The following is a 20,165-nucleotide window of genomic DNA, read 5'->3' on the forward strand; positions in this document are numbered from 1 at the left end:
CACCATGATGGTCACTGACTCACACTCTGAAACTGTAAGCCCCAATCTTCTATAAGTTGCCTTGGTCATGGTGTCATATCCTAGCAACAGAAAAGTAACTAAGACACACAGGAGCTCCTTGAAGATCAAGGTGAAGCAAGTTCCCCCCAGGGAATCCACTCTTGGTGATCCCTGGGTCAGGCATTAGCCCCATTCCCTAGGCTGCAAAACAAGGTAGCTGCAATGGTACTGAGGAGTGGTTCTCACAAGGAGCTTGGAAACTCTCCAGATCCCTACACAACTCTCCTGGATTCCTATCTACACAAGTAGCCACATATGAGGCAGGGACATAGTATTGACATGTGGTAGTGGGTGGTATACTTGTGTGTGGATCCTTCTAATTACTAAGAAGTATTCATGACCAGTTATATTTGTATATAATCATTCTTGGCCTTGCCTTGCCTCAATCACTCCTCCTTCCCAGGACTGGCATCTCCTCGCTCGTCTGTCCCTGATCATGTGAAGGCTTTGTAGTCCCACCAGGAAGGGGTATGGTAGACATGAAGAATACCTGGGGTTCAGGTAGGTGAGAAGTCTGCTTTGTGCCATTGCCATGAGTCATGGTTTCTATGGGCTGGGAGGACCTTCTCTGAGCCTTCTGGTCCCTATATAAGTGCCACTCTGAATTAAAGATTAAAGTAACTGCTGGCTGGGAGAGGTCATGGGGCTTCCCAAAGTGGAGATGAAATGCAATCTGGATCAAAGGTTCTAAAAGCCCTGTGCATGCTCTGACCTACTGCCTAACATCAAAGTCCCACAAATGCCTTGTCCCACCTGCCTGATGTCCCTTCCAATACCCCAAACAGACCGAGTCCCTTAGGTAAGGGCATGCTGCCACAGGCCTCCCCGGATCAGGTATTCAGCTGCCAACTGGCTGAGGTTAGAAGGTTCTCAGCTGCTCTCCACCCACTAGGACCTTGCTGGTGGACAAGAGAAATCAAAACCAAGTAAGGAATGAGGGCAGTGCTGGAAACTCAAGAGAGACAGATTCTCTCACCGTGAGAATCCTGGCAGTGCCCCTGGGAGCCCAGTATGGAGCTGGGACTGAAGTGCTCATTGTATGAGGGCAGGGATGCAAGATGCTTCCTGAAGAGCAGCAGGGGCCCCATCTGGAAGCCCCCCATTTGCCCACCTCTAGGAAGCATTTGCTTTTCCACTCTTTAATTCCCTTTAGTAGGCGACAGCCCATCATTAGATAATTGCTCTTTATGTTAACTGTATCTGCGGTGTTCACAGGTCTAGCTAAGGAGAGGAAATTCATGGTGGTTAAGGGAGAGACATCTGTCCTGTGCAGGAGCTACAGAGGCCTCAATACAAAGAAGAGAAAGAAGAGGTGTACCCTATTGCCTGGAGGGTGACAAAGGGAACCTGGGCTTTATAGTCTTGGGTTCCAGGTTTTTGGTATAATTGACTTTATCTGCTGAATCAGCACTGGCCAGTAAAAAAGTGATCTGCTTCTGACCAAATGTGCGATCTGAGTGGTCAGCAGTGGGGAAATCTGCTAGCATGCATATATTCTCTCTCTCTCTCTCTCTCTCTCTCTCTCTCTCCCTCTCCCTCCTTCCCTCCATCTCTCTCTCCCTCCTTCCCTCCATCTCTCTCTCCCTCCTTCCCTCCATCTCTCTCTCTCTCTCCTCTCCTCCCTTCCCCGACCCCTCCAAAGTGTCTAATGTCCCCCCAGATAGGCTGAAACTCACTATGTAGTTGCCAATGACCTTGAGCATGGGATCCTCCACCTCCCAGGTGGGGTATAGATAGGCAACCTTATGTTCCATTTCCTGTCTTTAGAAGGCACCAAGGTCAGCCCCAACATTAAATGTCAGCCAGTGTAACCTGAGAGCTATGCCACCAGGATGCACCCCCTCTCTCCCAGTGAGTGACAAGCTGGATGGAGGAGGAATAAGCTCTCAAAAGCAGCACTGCCTTCCCCCAGCTTCCCACACCTAACTGCTGCTACAGTTACAAGTGCCCTGAAATCCACTTTCCTTTTCCACCCATTGCTGGAAGAGTGCAACACTTCTTTTTTTTTTTTTTTTTTTTTGTACTTTTTCCTATTTTTATTAAAAACATATTACATTTCTACTTGCCCAAATCTCATAGTAGGTAATATGTCAGGTGTGACACAGCTGCAACTGTGGCTGCATGACACAGTTTCAGCTGCAGGAGCACGGTCAACCTGAGTAGCGCATCTCTGGCTCTCTATACGGATGGTGTTGTTCTTTCTTGTATTCCTGTCTGGTTTGCTTTTTTCTATACCATATTTGTCCTCAAATACAACTCTGGTTAAAAAAAAAAAAATCTGAGCAAGGGATTGAGGGTATTACTAGAGAAGGAAACGGCTCTGATGTCTATAGCAAAAAAGTGCTCTGGCCCTGGCCATTCAAGCAATCAACCCAGGCATAACAGGACGAGAGGTTCTGGATGTGGAGAATGACTGCCCTAATTGTTCTCTGGGAAATCTTAGCCAGCTCATGATGATTAAGTTGTACCAGGAAATATTTGAAGGAAGAAATGTTTTTGAGAAACCTGAAGTTTAGTGGTTACAAAAATTGAAGATCTCCAAGGAAAAGGAATAGTGGGCTGGGTCGCTAAGGACAGGGATGTTCATAAAATACAAGAAACAAGACAGAGGAAGAAACAGCTGGGCCTGCTGGATTAGAGGGCAATGGTGAGAGCCCCCACGAGGGGAGATCTCTAATAATAGTTGGACTGAGAGATATTATTGGGGAAAATAGGAAGATATATGTATAATAAAAAAGATAAACATTCAGGCGGAAGAGTTTGGACCCCGTGAGGGGGCTGTTGGATTAGTGAACTGACCTTCCTGGAAAGACTGAAACGTTATTGATTTGAACCCTTGGCATTGCCTGCCTAAGGGAACTAGGGTACAGGTTCTAAGAGAAGTCAGGCTTGTGAAGGAGCACCGGGGGAAGCTGCAAGAGGAATTAATATTTCATATAGAAATAAGTTTGAAAAGCATTGTACAAATAGATATTTGGATGAGCTTAATAAAAAGAGTCTGCAAATTTAGACATGTTAAAAACATGAACATTACCCTGACCTGTTTAGCATCTTTCTGTTCTCAGGCTAATGCTGTAACCACACGTTTATGCCCAGATGACTTGTGATTTGGAGGCTTTTCAGAGAGTTAAGAGTTAATGTATAACTTGCTTTTGCAGAAACTGAATTGTGACTTTGTGTGTGCATTGTGATTTCTGGTGACATAAGTTACATGGGGTTTTTCAGGAAAAACAATGGGCTTGAGGAAAATATTGAAAAGGCTTTTGATTATGTATTATTGTATACCAAGGAAGTGTGTAACCAATAAAAGACTAAGGTGAACTCAGAGAGGGAAAAAAAAGAAAAATCTGAGAGAGAAAAAAAACCTGAGAAAGAAAAAAATCTGAGGGACACAGAAAGAGAGAAAGAGAGAGAGAAAGAGAAAGAGAGAGAGAGAGAGAGAGAGAGAGAGAGAGAGAGAGACTGCAAGTTGTCTCTGAGCACAGCTTCAGAACAGCAATGATGACCTGTCAGCTTGCACTCTGACTGCACCAATCCAACCCTCCCATTCTCCAGAAATCCAAAATGACTGAGGCTGGTCCTGGGCGGTAATTCACAGAGTGGTATAAGAAATATAACTAAGAAATATAATAAAGGCAGAGATTGTTTTCATTATTGTACATTTATACAAAAGTACATAAATATGTTAGATAGTACACAACAACATAAACATTATAGAAATTGGCTTGTGTAAGAAAATATTCTACTAAGAAATTGAAATATTGATCACGAAGATTTGCTTTTGTTCACCAGTGCCATGTCAGAGTCCTTCCTTTACACTATTACAAAGGCAAGGTGGCAGAGAGCTAACATCTGCATAGACACCATATGCATTACAACACTGGAGGGGATGGCAGTTCCCAACAGCAACTGTGCTGGCCGGGAAGGGATGACAAGCCTCAGCCCGGATGATCTTCTCATGGGGGTTGTTGTATGGATCAATAAAGCAGTCATCATCTGCCTCCCTTGCGGTTCTTAAGAAAAGACACACAAAACAAGCTTAGAGTTTTCCTTCCCAGTGAGCTCCTTACAATGATGAGGGCTATGGGAGAAAGTCCAGGGTCAGAGCCCATCATACAAGTGACACCAGCCTTGACTTTAAAGCTCTCTGTTCCTTTCCCATCTTTTCCTCTCCTACAATTGCTGTGCATATGAAACCAGGATACCATTACAAGTGAAGGAGAGTGAATTGTACCCCAGTGGCTGCTACAGGCCCGGGAGATGTGGAGATGATGGAGAAGGCACAGCAGTTGGCTGGACTCAGCTCTGGCCCCTACAATCTAAGTCCCTAGTAAGGGACACTCTCACTGCTGACAGCCAGTTTCTCCCATACTTAATTAAAGCTTCTCTCCCAAACTTCAACCATCTCCTGTCTGACTTACATCCCTGTCAGCTGTCCTCCATGGACTCTCTTCTCTTGGCCCACTTCACTTTTCCCAAAGTCATTGGCAATGAATATAGGAACATATGAGCTTCCCTGTACGAGGAGAAGAGCTCACTATGGCCAAGCTCTGTGTGAGGAGGAGGCAGCTCATTCCCAAGGCATCCTCTGGCTTCTCCAGTCTACAGTGCTGAGGATAAAAAGGATGCTCATCCAGGGCCCTGATAAGTGGCTGAAGGTTCACTCCCTGTGTCTAAGAGACAGGAAGAGTGATGCTGGTACCCATGGTGTCCAGGCTGAGAGCAGTCGACTTACTGGTTCACAGTCCCAAGTCAGGAGGAGAACCTTCAGACTTCTGTGCCCACCTGGCCTCACTCTCAAACCTGACAGTGGACTTTGCTCTACAAGTGGCCAATTCGGGAAGAGGTTACCCAGCTCCAGCAGAGGGCCCCAGTGCCCCATTAGAGGGGGTATTGTTCATTCTTACCCAGATGAATTCAGTGCCTTGGAGATTTTGGAGTAAAGACAGAGCACAAGAACTATCAGTAGAAACATGGCTGCCAGGATCCCACCACCAATGCTGATCATGATCACTGTTCGGAGGTCAAAAGGCTTATACATACCTGTGCAGAGAAGTGCAGACAAGCAGTAAATGTGGTGTCCCTCCTACACACCTGTATCAGCCATCACATACTTCCTTCAGCGAGGGAGAAATGAACCTCAAACACAGACACTTACTTAGACCTGTAAACCAGATGAACTCTTTCTAGAGAGGTCCTACCTGGCCCAAGGTAAGTTAGAAGGGAAGTTTTCCATGTAAAAAGGGATTAAAATGTAAAATCCAGAGGCATGAAAGTTAAAAGCTGTCTGAAGATAGAAGGCTAGGCAGTGGAGGGACAGACATGCAGAAATTAACAGACAATAATAAATGGGCCTACTCTAGAACTAGCGTTGCTTCCTGCACACATGCCTGGGCCTCCTGAATTATGCTCACATTCAGAGTCAGAACTATCTGAACCATGAGCGTGAGCTCAGAGGTCTTGTACAAGAATGTCCAACAGTCTGAGAGCCTGAAAATCCATGTTGTAAATGCAATGTATTAGGGGCAATGTGGGTAGGGGTGGGAAATCAAGTATTAAAAGCTGTTGTTTTTCTTTTAAGACCGGAATCTTCAACATTTCTCATTTGGAATAATGAATTTCTTTAAACTTAACTCTCTGACACTCTCAGAGAAAAATCAATTGGGGGGCAGGGGGTGCGGGGGGGGGGGATGTTCTGGTCACAGAAACCGACTTGCTGTTTTCTGATTCTTCATTGCTGGGTGAAAATACAATTAGACAACAATTAGATGAATAAAATAAACCTTAACAATGCTAAGCATGGATTAACTCCCTAGGGGTTACTGGTCAGGGAGGCCCCAGAACCGACCCCCCCCACAACCCAAGGTATTGTAATGTTCTTTGTTATCTGTCATAATTAGATCTTTTTGCAGAACACACCACACTTTGGTTGCACAACAGAGAAATTAATCTCAAACTGATCAGAAAACTTTCTCCTGACTATTGGCTTTTATAGGGCCAGAATGTATTGTACAGAGGAGAGGGGAGGGGAGGGGAGGGGAGGGGAGGGGAGGGGAGGGAGGAGAGAGAGGGGGAGGGGAGGGGAAGGGAGGAGAGAGAGGGGGAGGGGAGGGGAAGGGAGGAGAGAGAGGGGGAGGGGAGGAAAGGGAGGGGGAAGGGGAGGAGAGGGAGGGGGAGGGAGAGGGGAGGAGAGGGAGGGGAAAGGGGAGGGGAGGAGAGGGAGGGGAAAGGGGAGGGGAGGAGAGGGAGGGGAAAGGGGAGGGAGGAGGGGAGAGAGAGAGAGAGAGAGAGAGAGAGAGAGAGAGAGAGAGAGAGAGAGAGATATCAGAGGGCTTCCTCGATGCTGGACCCTGTGTACTACGACACTAACTTGCTAGGTAGTATGTACCCTGGCATTATGTATGAGGCAATAGTGGCATTACTATTTGGTATGTGGGGTGGGACTAACCAATTACTTTCTGACTGGATTTGAGGCCTGCTCCACAAGAGGGAATCCATGTCTGGTAATATAATCCTGGTCAAAAACCTTGACTAAGGGGGTCTGGGCTTTAGGAGGGAATCCATATTCTTATTTTGATAAATGGTCATGTCAAACTGCCTTTTCATATTTATATTTATACCCATAGGCCAATGCTGGTCTCCACTTCAGCCAGAGTAGGTTGTTTCTGCAGTGGGCAGTAGTTATTGTCCACACTCATAACTGTTTAGAGTGCTAAGAATAAGTGACCATGAGGCTAAGGCATAGATGAGACATATGGTATCAACTTTAGATTCCCCCAACATTAAGACTCAGGAAACATTGTGGAAAGGGGGCAGCAGAAAGAATATAAGAGCAAGAGGATGTGGCATGAAGAGTGCTATGTACTGCTGTCTTGTGGCCATGGTTTTGTAGCAGCCGTGATAACCTACACAAGATCAAGCCAGTTAAAATTTCAGTATATACAGGGTAGGGCCTCCTGAGGCTCCACACCTAGACAGCAGCTATTGGGTGTTTCTGGGAAAAGAAGACTCAATTTTCTTTGAGATATGGCCACTACAAGCTTGCCGGTGCCATGATGGATGGCTCCACACCTATGTGCACATAGGTAGCACTTATTGGATTCAGTTGGTTATAAAAAATAAAAAGATGACATGAGAGTAGGAAAAAGATGTCAGAAGGCTTTCTGGGTATGAGAGATGAAAGGCAGAGGGATAGATATGATTAAGATACATCATATTCATACATGACATACATGAAATTTTTAAATGTGGGGAGCCAACAGAAGGCAGCTATCATCCTTGCAGCCATCTTGAGCCATATACCCTGATAAGAGACTTGATTACATCAGCCTACAACAGCTGAGCACACTCTGATAACATCTTGGTTTAGATACCCAGGATCTTTCCTTGGATGTGTGAGACTTAAAGGTGTGTGACTTAAGGGTGTGACTTAGAGATCAGATTTAGAGACAAGACCTAAGGGCATGATTAAAGGTGTGGCTTAGAGGCGTGGCTTAGAAGTGAGACATATAAAAGGCGAGAGGCAGACAGGAGAGTTCAGAACAATTTGAAGAACAGAGAATCAGACACTTCAGAGAGTACAACTTGGAACTAGGACTTAGGTTAGACAGTACAACTTGGAGTTAGTTATTAGGCATTAGGTAGCAGGCACTTGGAAGAGAACTTGGAACTGGAAACTTGGAACTTGGAGGCACTAAGGACTAGGAATTAGGGACTAGGAACTCAAGACTTGGGACTTGGACTAGGAAGAGAGACTGAAGAATAAGCAGGATTGAATCACACTCTGGTCTCCATTCCTTGCGTCCATTCTCACTCTCTCTCTTGCTGAACCCATGGACCAGAGCTGCTTGGGACAGTGCAGGACAATTGAGCCCCCAAGGCTTTTGGCAGTGCGAGTTCCAACACTGACAATACAGTCCGAGACACTTGGGCCCCCAAACATGGGGCAGCTCAGGTCACAACATTTTTTGGCGCCCCACATTGGGCACCAAAAAATGTTGAGGACCGCTCTATCAATGTTGGACCTGCACTGCCAAAAGCCTTGGGGGCTAAACTGTTAGAGCCTGCACTGCCCCAAGCTGCTCTGGTCCCAGGGTCGGGGTTTAGCAAGAGAGAGAGTGAGGACGGACTTGAGGAATGGAGACCAGACAGAGTGTGATTCAATCCCGTTTATTCTTCAGTCTCTCTTCTTCTCTCCAAGTCCCAAGTCTTGAGTTCCTAGTCCCTAATTCCTAGTCCCTGGTGCCTCCAAGTTCCAAGCTTCTTTCCAAGCTCCCTTCCAAGTGTCTAATACCTAACAATAATAATTTCTTCTGAGTTCTCTAGTCCAAGTGTCTTCTTCCTCAATGCCTAATTCCTACTCCAAGTTGTACTCTCAGTTGTACTCTCTTACCTAATTCCTAGTTCCAAGTTGTACTCTCTAACCTAATTCCTAGTTCCAAGTTGTACTGTAAGTTGTACTGAACTCTTCTGTCTGCCTCTCACCTTTTATATGTCTCACTTCTAAGCCATGCCTCTAAGTCACGCCTTTAAGTCATGCCCTTAGGGCTTGTCTCTAAATCCGATCTCTAAGTCACACCCTTAAGTCACACACCTTTAAGTCTCACACACCCAAGGAAAGATCCTGGGTGTCTAAACCAAGATGTTATCAGAGTGTGCTCAGCTGTTATAGGCTATTGTAATCAAATCTCTTATCAGGGTATATGGCTCAAGATGGCTGCAAGGATGATAGCTGCCTTCTGTTGGCTCCCCACATTTAAAGAATTAAAAACGTTACCCAAGACAGACATGAAATTGTAATTATTGAGGTCTAAGTTTAAAGAGCTTACTTTCAGAAGGGTGGCCTGCTGGAATGGACAGCCATTGTTAGCTCTTACATCTCCCCTAGTCTGAGACACATGCTGTGTGACATCAACTCTCTGGATACCAGCTTTCTTTCACAGAGTTCTGAATTCCATTCCATGCTCAAATAAACCTCATCACAACTTGCCCAAACCCATCTGAGCATGTGTAGCTCCTAATTTTCCTTTTCAGACTCTGTTTCTTCCAGAGAAGCTTAGAATTTGACTGTCAATCGAAAGTAAAATTAGAGTTTAAAAAAGAGAGAGAGACGTAAGGTGAGGAAGCCAATGTCTTAGAATGTTCATTTCTCTAAAAAGCCAATAATAGAAGACTGGCTAGACTTTGTATTTTAGCTACACAAATATGGGGTCATGTAAAAGAACTCAATCATAAACCCATTGGTGTCATATACTTTATGGTTAAGAGGAAAAGATCCCAAAAGGCTGATACATATAAGACACCTGCTTTAATCATATTTCTCTGTCCTCAAGGTATTCCAACCCAGAAAAGACAGTGCAAGGTATTCCTTGCTGCTCTGGAAAAAACCTAAGGGAAGCCAAGAAGAGCAGTGACTATGTCAACCTTTTCAGGCATAAGAAACTCCAAATTCACAAAAGGTAGTAAATGGGATTGGCTTAGATGTTCATCTGCTGAATTCGGAAGAATGGACATGCAGCACACATGCAATAGCAGTCAGCTGCAAAGAAAGATGAAATAATAGAATGTGCAAGAATATAGGTGAAACTAGAGAACATTATACTGGTGACATAACCTAGGCCCAGAAAGATAAACTGCATTTCTCTCTCATACCTGGATCCTAGCTTAAAGTATTTAGATCTGTGTGTTTAATTTCAACCTGTATGTTCAGGTAGCCAGATATGGCCCAGAAGAGAGGAGAGAAGCAGCTTAATGGAGGGGGGCAATGGTAGAACATGTGATATTAAAACAAGGGGAAGGATACTGAGGGTTAAAGGCAGGGATGGGAGCAGGTGAATGAGGGAGAGGAGAAGATTGGGGGATAGTGAAAACTCAAGCTCCATCAAAGTTCTCATGGAGACCCACTATGTGGGTAATTTTTAAAGTATAATTTTAGAGGGGCTAAAGAGTTTAGAGTACTTGTTGCTTTTGCAGAAGACCCAGGTTCTACTCCCAGTACCCACTTGGCAGCTTACAACTGCCATCTATAACTCCAGTCCCAGGGGAACCTATGCCCTCTTCTAACTTCCCTGGGCATCAGGAATACATACATGTATGCACACTAGCACATGATAAAATAAATAAATCTAATATACTAAATATGTAAGATTTTAAGGAAATAAAAAGTTGAAACAGATATGCAGCATGGGTAGATAATGCTACTTCCAGTAAACATAGCTTATTAAATGAAAAATCTCATATTCAGTCAAAGATATACATTGTTGGTTAGGCACCATAACTGGATGGATGGTAAGACTCTATAGCCAAGGATGCCACAGACTTTGTTTCCAAAACGAAGAGAAACCAAGTTGGAACTGACAGGAAAACTTTTTTTTCCTGCTGGCTAGCTTGTAAGTGCCTGAAGGTGCTTTGTGGGCCTCTGGAGTGGAAAAGAGATCAATGAACCCTGAATACTACAATACTAACCTTCCAGGCACCATGTGTCCACTGGAGCAATAGTGGCATGACCATTATGGGGAGGGAGGAGGTAACCAACTGCTTTCTGACTGGAGTTGAGGTCCACTCCACAAGAGAAAATGCATGCCTGGTACTGTAAGCCTGGGAAAAACAAAAACCTTGGCTACTGTTCTAGTTTTCTTTTCTTTTGCTGTGATGAAATACTGACCAAAAAAAAAAAAAAAAAAAAAAAAAAAAAAAAAAAACCTTAAGAGAGGAAAGTATTTTCTTAGCTTACAGGTTATAACCCATCCTCAAGGGATACTGAGGAAAGGACTCAAGGCAGAAACATGGAGGCAGGAACCAAAGCAGAGACCACGAAGGACACTGCTTACTGGCTTGTTCTTCATGGATCACTCAGCTTGTTTTATCTAAAACTCGAGACCACCTGCCCAGAGGTGGTACTGTCTGCAGTGGGATGAGACCTCCCATATCAATCATCAATCAAGAATTATGTCCTCCACAAACTTGCCTATAGGCCAATTTGATGGAGGCATTTTCTCAACTGGATGTTCCCTCTTCTCAGATGACTCTGGCTTGTTGACAAAAATAAGACTGAAGGGAAGGCTGAGCAACAATTATCCATAGTGTGTGAACTGATGACATGAAGACTCCATATATGATAAGGGGAAGGGTTTTATTATTATTATTATTATTATTATTATTATTATTATTATTATTATTATTGTAGATAAGAGACCAAACCATCAGAGGCATACAGAAGAGTTTAGGACAGAGAAAGAAGACTGAGCATGGCCAGCTGACTAGACCTAGTCAAAAGAGAAACAGAGCAGAGCAGAGAGAAAAAGGGGAACACAGAGGGAGGGCATAGGATTGTAGAAAGGAAGATGAGGGAGACAGAGCAGAAGACAGAGTGAGCATAGAAAAATAGCAGGGTTGTAAGGAGGAGTAGCTGGGAGGAGGGGAGCCCATGAGCTGGGGGAGTTGAGGGTAGGGGAGGAGAGGAGAAGAGCTAGGATGCCGGCAAGAACTTTGAAATGTGTAACAGGTACTTGTGACAATGAGGGATTCCTGAGGCCAGCATGTGCTCTGGTATGCTAACAGGCAATGCAGACAGGCATTTGTCCCTTCTACCTTTTGAAATTTGGGGAAAAGGAGTTCCCTTTGAACCTGACACCTTGATTCCCAAATGATATGGATTTTGGATAGCTCTGACATATTCCTGGGAGTCTAAAGACCATGCACATGTATAAAGCTGTGTGCCTAGGAAGGATTATAAACACGCCTAGAAAAGTCCGAGCTAGCCCTAAGCTAATCCATCTGGAGGATGTTGGAGGCTCTTCCCAAGGAAGAGGGGGCTGAGATGTGGTTCTCAGCTGCCTGGCTCATTTGTTGCAGGGATGGCCTAGGGATACACTGAGCCCCTCAGCAATGACTGGGAGATTTTGTTGTGGATCTTGTTCCAGGAATTTAAAGGAATCTTTGCCTAACCACCTCTGGACAAATCAGTGACACATATGACAAAGGACACAAATGTTAGAGAATCAGCTGGGGAAAGTCACTAAAGACACTACATAACTACAACAGGCACAACAGCAGTCCTGGGGAGACAGAAGACTGATTTTCAAAGATGCCATGTTGTGTCATTTGAAATATCTGGTTTTCAGGCTGGAAGGTGGTGGTACACACGCTTTTAATACTAGTACTCAGGAGGCAGTGGCAGTTTGAGGCCAGCCTCAATCTGGTCTACAGAGTGAGCTTCAGAATAAATTCCAGGATAACCAGGGCTATACAGAGAAATCTTGTCTTAAAAAAAAATGAGAAAAAAGTAAACAAAGAGACAAATAATCTAATTTTCAAAAGTAACTATAAATCATTGAGAAGCAGAGTCCATAAAAAAAAAAAAAAATCAGTCAAAATGCTATTTGAAAAAGCCAAATAAGACTTCGGCCCTACTTTGATGAAGATTTAATTTGGCCATTTTAAAATTATGTTCAAAGCCATGTCTAAAGAACTAAGAGAAAATATGTTATCATGAAGAATATTTGTAGAAAAAAGAAAACTATAACAAAGAGTTTGGTAGAAATTATGGAGTTGGAAACTATAATATAAATAACATTAAGCCGAACTTAATAGTGAATGTGAGCAAGCAGAAGACAGAATCAATGAACTGGAAGATGGGCCAACTGTGGGCAGCCAAAGCAGGGCAGAAATGAATCCAAGGCTGCTTCCCGTTTGTTCCAACTGTGTGACGAGCTTGGGTCATTCCCATGCTCACAACAAGAAGCTGGATGAACTGAAAATCAGCAACTCTACAGAAGACAGCCATAGAACCAAAGTCAGGACAGACAGCCATTCCCTAACCCACAGACAGGTGAACAAAGACCCACAGCTTGCCAGCAGCAGAAACTGCCCAAGAGCCAGCAACATGTTAGAAGTCCTAGCTAGTCATTATCACACTCCTGGGGCTGGAGGAGGGCTAGCTGAACTCCTGGATGTCCAGTCAGAAAGTGGGAAAGATGTATACTTTTTGCTATTGTATGTCAGAGGTTTATATTTTCTTTTTTTAACTTTACAGGGTTGACAGTTAAGACTGCCTTGAGTCTCAGATATGGTTTTAGATTTTTTATGTTATATGCATAAATTTTTAAATTATACACACACAGACACACACACACACAGAGAGAGAGAGAGAGAGAGAGAGAGAGAGAGAATTTTCTTAAATTGTATATATCTTTTCCTTTCAGCTGAGATGTGTAATTGGGTGTCTATGTCTAGGTGACAATTGTAACAATTGATCAGATTCAAAACTTGGCTCAGGTAACTTGATCCCTCTGGAAACTGAACTTTCTCATCGAGAAATAACTTCTGTTCCTGGGGAGAAATCTGCATCTGAACAAAGCTTCAGAAATAAGTATCCCAGTAGCGGGTGTGGGACTTTCTCTCAGGTCACCTTAGATTAAAATTAGTAAGTAAATAAATAATTAAATGGAGCCTGAAAAAATAAGTCAAGAAAAAAAAAATCATATAATACAAATCTGCCTAAAATAGGTTTCCTCTTAAACTTTATTTGTAGCTATTCAACTATGAAGTGTGCGACTCTGCTAGTGTCACTGAATGTGTGCTTGAATCTTAGTTTTGAACATCTTCACATTGTTTCACTATTCAGCTGAAACACTGCCAATCACGGATGGCTTTAACTGTACGGATGTTTAAAATACCTTGATCCGCCATTGCCTTTTTAAATAATTGAAAGTTAACCAGCTTTTGATTAGCAGACTCTCAAATGGTAGACTTTTAAGTGATCCCAAATAGTATTTATATTTCTTGGAGAAAAAAAAAAAATGTGCTTGGACATGGAATTTGGAATTCTGAGGAGGCAGGGCTGTGGATTGATGTCACACAGGCTGGTCTGGTGCCGCTACATTCTAGCAGTCCTGGCAGACCTCAGCCCTCCAACAGTGAGGCACATCAGCCCGGATCTTAATTGACCTAACAGGTATGTTTATTTAGATCCTTCTTTCTCAAATCTGAGAAACTGAAGGTTTCTGAAACATTCTATTCCCAAAACTGGTTTTTTGTTGTTTTATTTTGAGATAGTGTGTGTGTGTGTGTGTGTGTGTGTGTGTGTGTATGTGTATATGTATGTGTGTGTGTTTAAATAATTATCCTTAATTTAATGCTGGACAGATGGCTTTAGTAAGTATGTTTTGTAGTCAGATTGTTTTCTGTCCTCTCTGGGCTTGCTTCAGATGTTAGACTAAGCATATTGCTTATTCCAGAAAAAGAGGATTCTGTGGGAGGATTAAGGTTTAGTAGGGAGACACATAGTCCACTACAAGACAGCCTGAGCCATAAGAGACTTGTGAGAAGCTGGATCATGGTCTGTGCAAGCCTCTGTCACAGCCTCAGGAAGGGGTTGGCTAGAAGCATTCAGAATACTGATAGCAAAACCTAGTTTGTCTGTTTTCAGGGTTTCCCCCATCCCTCACTAAAAGCACCCCTTTGAAAATAGATTTGTACATTCTCAGCAGTTTTGGGCAGTAACACTTTGAAGAGCCATTCCCTGAATCCATAAAGGTCTAACCCAATGTACTTGATTCACTGTGGGCACACTTCAGAAGGCTTGTGGGGAGGCCCCAGAGCAGGCTTGTTTGTTTTACAAGGGCCTTTCACTGCCTGGTAAATGGGTTTTATATCCAACCCTTTTCAACACAAATCAACCCTCTTACTCACCTGAGGTCAGCTTGGGCCACCCTGCAGAGTTCCATAAGCCTCTTTCTTTTCCACAGAAGGAAGTTGAGGGAGGGGAATGGCCAAGTGGCTCTTAGGGAGTGAAGCCACTTGCCCATCTGAACTTCTTTGCCAGGTGTGAAAGATGTTCGACTTGAGGACGAAGATTATGATCGGCATTGCTAGCACTTTGCTGGTTGCTGCAATTGTGCTGATAACTGTTGTCCTCTGTCTTTACCTGAAAATATCCAAGGCCCTCAAGTGAGTCTCGGAGTCGGAGGGGACAACACTGGGGCTCTCTGCTGGAGCTGGGTAACCTCTTCCCGAATTGGCCACTTGTAGAGCAAAGTCCACTGTCAGGTTTGAGAGTGAGGCCAGGTGGGCACAGAAGTCTGAAGGTTCTCCTCCTGACTTGGGACTGTGAACCAGTAAGTCGACTGCTCTCAGCCTGGACACCATGGGTACCAGCATCACTCTTCCTGTCTCTTAGACACAGGGAGTGAACCTTCAGCCACTTATCAGGGCCCTGGATGAGCATCCTTTTTATCCTCAGCACTGTAGACTGGAGAAGCCAGAGGATGCCTTGGGAATGAGCTGCCTCCTCCTCACACAGAGCTTGGCCATAGTGAGCTCTTCTCCTCGTACAGGGAAGCTCATATGTTCCTATATTCATTGCCAATGACTTTGGGAAAAGTGAAGTGGGCCAAGAGAAGAGAGTCCATGGAGGACAGCTGACAGGGATGTAAGTCAGACAGGAGATGGTTGAAGTTTGGGAGAGAAGCTTTAATTAAGTATGGGAGAAACTGGCTGTCAGCAGTGAGAGTGTCCCTTACTAGGGACTTAGATTGTAGGGGCCAGAGCTGAGTCCAGCCAACTGCTGTGCCTTCTCCATCATCTCCACATCTCCCAGGCCTGTAGCAGCCACTGGGGTACAATTCACTCTCCTTCACTTGTAATGGTATCCTGGTTTCATATGCACAGCAATTGTAGGAGAGGAAAAGATGGGAAAGGAACAGAGAGCTTTAAAGTCAAGGCTGGTGTCACTTGTATGATGGGCTCTGACCCTGGACTTTCTCCCATAGCCCTCATCATTGTAAGGAGCTCACTGGGAAGGAAAACTCTAAGCTTGTTTTGTGTGTCTTTTCTTAAGAACCGCAAGGGAGGCTGAAAGCTGCATGGATCCATGCAAGGACCCCCATGAGAAGATCATCCGGGCCAAGCCCATTATTGCTGAGACCTGTCGTCCCCTCCAGTGTTGTGATGACTGTAACATCTATAAGGATGTTGGCTCCCTGCCACCATGCTTTTGTGGCACAAATGAGGGACTCTGACATGGCAATGGTGGACACAAAAATCTTCACAATCAGTATCTCCTTCTTAGTAGAATGTTTTATTTTTCAAGTCAATTTCTGTAATGTTTATATTCTTAATTACTATCTAATATGGTATTTATGTACTTTATATAAGCACACAATAATCAAAATACTCCTGTACCTTTAACTGGTGATGGTAATGGTTATAATGTCCTTTATTCTAAAATTTTTACTCATTTTGAGACTTGAGGCAACTAGCCTGTAATATTACTATGTTGCAATGTAAGCAAAGGGGACATGTAAGCAATTTTAAAGATGGGATATCATTTTACTAAATGTCTAAAATAATTTTCAACATTTTTTAAAGTTAGGTTTAAGGCTGAAACTTCCTGTGCCCAAAAAGAAAAATGATGCCTCTAAGTGAGATGAGCTTTTCTGTGGTAAATTCTGCCTGAATTTTGTTATATGCTGCTCTTGTTTTTTTCCCTTCATTTCGATTTTAGTTCAATTTCCCCACCCCCAACTCTTCCCAGAGCCTCCCCATCTCTCCACTCACTCAAGTCCACATCCTTTCTTGCTCTCCTACATTAGAAAACAAACGGGCATCTAAAGAAATAAATAATAAAATAACGAATAAACCTGAATAGAACAAACCGAACAAATGAACAGAAAAACAGGGTCAAAGAAAACACAAGAAACACATACAGACACAGAGACAAACACATTAGCAAACACGGAAACCTCCTCAATATTACAAAGTTGGAAAGTATAATGTACAAGCAGAGTGTAAGAAAAAGAAAAAGGAAAAAAGAAATCTCAAAGCATTGTGAAAGTAAACAAACAAAAAGCCCTCCGAAAATACCATTGAGTTCATTTTGTTGTCCATCTGCTGCTGGGCATGTGGCCTGGCCTTGAGTGGTTTGTATACACAGTGAGACTCTATTGGAGAAAACTAATTTTTCACTTGCAAGTGGTTATCAACTGAAGATAGCGTCTCAGTCAGGGATGTGGGCTTGTGTCCACTTGTACTTAGATGCTGAGACCCCAAACCCATGCAGGCCTTTTGCCTGCCCGCAGTCTCAGTGGATTCATGTGTGCATCGATTCTGCTGTGTTAGAATGCATTGTTTACTCGGTGTCCTCCATCTCCTCTGGCTCTGACAATATTCCCACCCCCTTTTCTGTAGGCTTCCCTAAGCCACAGGTGAGGGGAGAGGATTGACAGAGACATCCAGAATTCCAAGGTTTCTCCATCTCTGGGAAGTACCCATAGAGGCCAGAAGAGGGTGGTGAATCTCTTAAAGCTGGAGTGGCAGTTGGGAGCTACCTGGCATAGGTGCTGGAAACCAAACTTCAGTCATCTAGAATGTAGCAAGCCCTCGTAACTACTGAGCCATGGTTTAGCCCTCGAAAAGTATTTTTTATCAGGAATATGAGAATGTTTATGGATGTATTATAATTTACTTAGCTCAAACTTTATTACTGAAAACAGGTATTATTTCTAAGTTCCATTTATTAAATATTAAAAGTAGTACCACTAAAAAAAAAAAAACAAAAAAAAACTTACCAGTAAGTGTAACAGGAAATAAAACACTTAAAGGTTTGGTGAGTCTGAATTCCCAGGATCAAGTTGACAAATCTGTTACCAAGTTGCCAAATTCAAGTTCAAACTGGTTACTTTTCTCAATGCTGAGACCAATTCCTGACAGTAATACAGGAAGGAAGATTTGTGCTGCCTTCAGTTTCAGGGTACAGTGCTCTGGGATAATACGGTGGCAGGAGCATGAGGCAGCTGGCAACACAGTGTCCTTAGTCAGGAAGCAAGGGAGAGGAATGCTGGTGCCTAGCTTGCTTTCTCCTTTTATTCAGCCTGGGACCTACCCCAGGCCCCCACATTTAGGGTTGGTGTTCCCACCTTAACCCAGTCTAACAATTCCCTCACAGGTACATCTAAAGGTTTGACTCCTAGATGATCCGAGACCCTGTTGACAACCAGTGTTAACCATTACAGGGTGTTAAGAATTATCGCTCTGGCTGCACAGGCCCTAACAGACCAGACTAAACAAGAATGGAGTGATTGTATTAGTCAGAGTTCTCTAGAGGAATACAATACATACAGAATGAAGATGGTCCAGCTAGTCTAACAATGGCTGTCTACCAACGGGAGGTCCAAGAATCTATCAGTTATTCTATCCATGAGGCTGGATGTCTAGCTGGCCTTCAGTACACACCAGAATCCCAAAGATGTAGGCTCTAATGCCAGTTAAGAAATGGACTTGCCAGCGAGAGCAAGCAGGCAATGAGCAAGTATCCTTTAAATATGCTGCCACCAGATAGTGTGACCCAGATTAAAAGTGGGTCTTCCCACTTCAAATGATTAAAGAAAAAATTCCTCACAGGTGCGGCCAGCTGCTTGGGTTTTAGTCAATTTCAGGTGTAGTCAAGTTGACAACCAAGAACAGTCATCACAAGTCCCCTCCTTCTCAACCTGACACACAATTTATCTCCTTATGACATCCTTAAACCCCAATGAGAACAATAACCAGGTCATAATCATACCTTACCTGATATAACTACCCAATCACAACCGCCTTATATATATTTAGCCAGTCCATGATTACAGGTAACATGATATAACTATTCCTCGTGCAACTGCAAACATAAGTTTGAGAATAGGTGGCAGGGTCCATTGAGGGACGTTCTCTTAGCCTCTCAAACTTAAATGATTATAACCACTGATATCCCCTTAATTGATGTTACATTACATGATAAACACACTAAGGAAAGAACACAAGTATTTGTACAAACACATTCTTAACAAAGTATGACAGAAACACTCATGCCAATTATAAGCCCCTTGTGCAACTGATCACACGGCCTTAGCTGATATTTGTAAGTATCCTCCTCTACTTCCCATTCTGCGTTTCCTCCACCTTCAAGCAAGTACCTCGGCAGGTCTTGGCTCTTCTCAGAATGACCCATACCTTCATTCCTGAAGGGTCTGTGCCCTTTGTCATCCTACTTTATGTTGTTGTAATTTCCCATTAACTTTAATCATAGAACATGGCAGTAACCAAGAGAAACCCTGAAGGAAGGACCTCTTGTGCTCCAAACATAATCTTTTTTATCTCAGTTGTGAAGACACAATCCAATTTTCCCTTTGTGATCTGGATCAAGCACCCCTCCTAACACTGTCATTCCTTTCTTAGCCTGTTGTCTTAAGGGCATCAGAAGCCCAGGGGGAAGTCTGAGGGTCCAGTTCAATAGAATGTTTATTGTGGCTCCTGGTAGGAATGCTTCCTGATCTGGGACCAAAACTTCCAGGCCAGCACAACTTAAGGTCACAGGAAAGGAGGCAAATTTTTTCCTAGTGGGTCACTAGGGGTGACAGTGAATGGAACTATTGCCTTTTCCATCCCTTGGTTCCTGAACCCATGGATCCTGGCTATGGGAGAAACTGTACCTTATAATGAACACTGATTCAAAGCATATTCTGCTTTCTAGAGAACCCTGTCCCAGGCACCCAGGCTGCTGCCACCTAATTGCTATTCAAATATTTGCTGAAACTGTGTCTTCAAAAGGCCATTCCATCTTTCCATCAGACCAGCTGCTTTGGGATGGTAGAAAACATGGTAAGACCAGTGGATTCCATGACTGTGGGCCCACTGTTGCACTTCTCTGGCTATGAAGTGAGTTCCTTGGTCAGAAGCAATTCTGCAAATACCATGACAGCGATTAAGGCATTCTCTATGTCCATGAAATGGTGGTTTTGGCAGAAGCATTAATTATATGCACAAAAGGCAACTCCATAAACAGATTAAGTATCTACTCCAGTAAGGAGGAAGTGGTCCAGTAAAAGCAACCTGTGATCAGATAGCTGCTTAGTTATCCCAGGGAATGATGCTACATCTGGGGCTCAGTGTTGGTCTCTGCTTTTGACAGATCTGGCACCCAGCAGCAGCAGCACCCATAGGCAAGATTAGCCTCAATGAGTGAAAATCCATGTTGTTTGTTGAGCCCCATATATAACCTCCATCTCTGCCACTATGGTCATTCTCTTCATGTGCCCATTGGGCAACTACAGAGATAGCTGAGTCAAAAGAGG

At 43.6% G+C, this 20,165-nt stretch overlaps 2 protein-coding genes across 2 annotated transcripts; one reads left to right on the forward strand and one right to left on the reverse strand.

Moving 5' to 3' along the window:
• Positions 1–3,787: 3,787 nt before the first annotated feature.
• Positions 3,788–9,876, reverse strand: LOC117723298 (protein FAM24A-like). Its single transcript, XM_034522831.2, has 3 exons — positions 8,889–9,876; positions 4,968–5,103; positions 3,788–4,073 (listed from the first exon to the last, which is right to left on the reverse strand). The coding sequence occupies exons 2-3, from the start codon at positions 5,099–5,101 to the stop codon at positions 3,860–3,862; spliced, it is 348 nt and encodes a 115-aa protein (XP_034378722.1). The 5' UTR covers positions 5,102–5,103; positions 8,889–9,876; the 3' UTR covers positions 3,788–3,859.
• Positions 9,877–14,890: 5,014 nt separating this feature from the next.
• On the forward strand, positions 14,891–16,079 carry LOC117697216 (protein FAM24A-like). The gene is made up of 2 exons (XM_034488179.2): positions 14,891–15,009; positions 15,899–16,079. Exons 1-2 carry the CDS (start codon positions 14,894–14,896, stop codon positions 16,077–16,079), a joined length of 297 nt encoding a protein of 98 aa, XP_034344070.1. The 5' UTR covers positions 14,891–14,893.
• The last annotated feature ends 4,086 nt before the right edge of the window (positions 16,080–20,165 follow it).

This window comes from Arvicanthis niloticus, chromosome 1, assembly GCF_011762505.2.
Source record: "Arvicanthis niloticus isolate mArvNil1 chromosome 1, mArvNil1.pat.X, whole genome shotgun sequence".
Lineage (NCBI taxonomy): Eukaryota > Metazoa > Chordata > Mammalia > Rodentia > Muridae > Arvicanthis > Arvicanthis niloticus.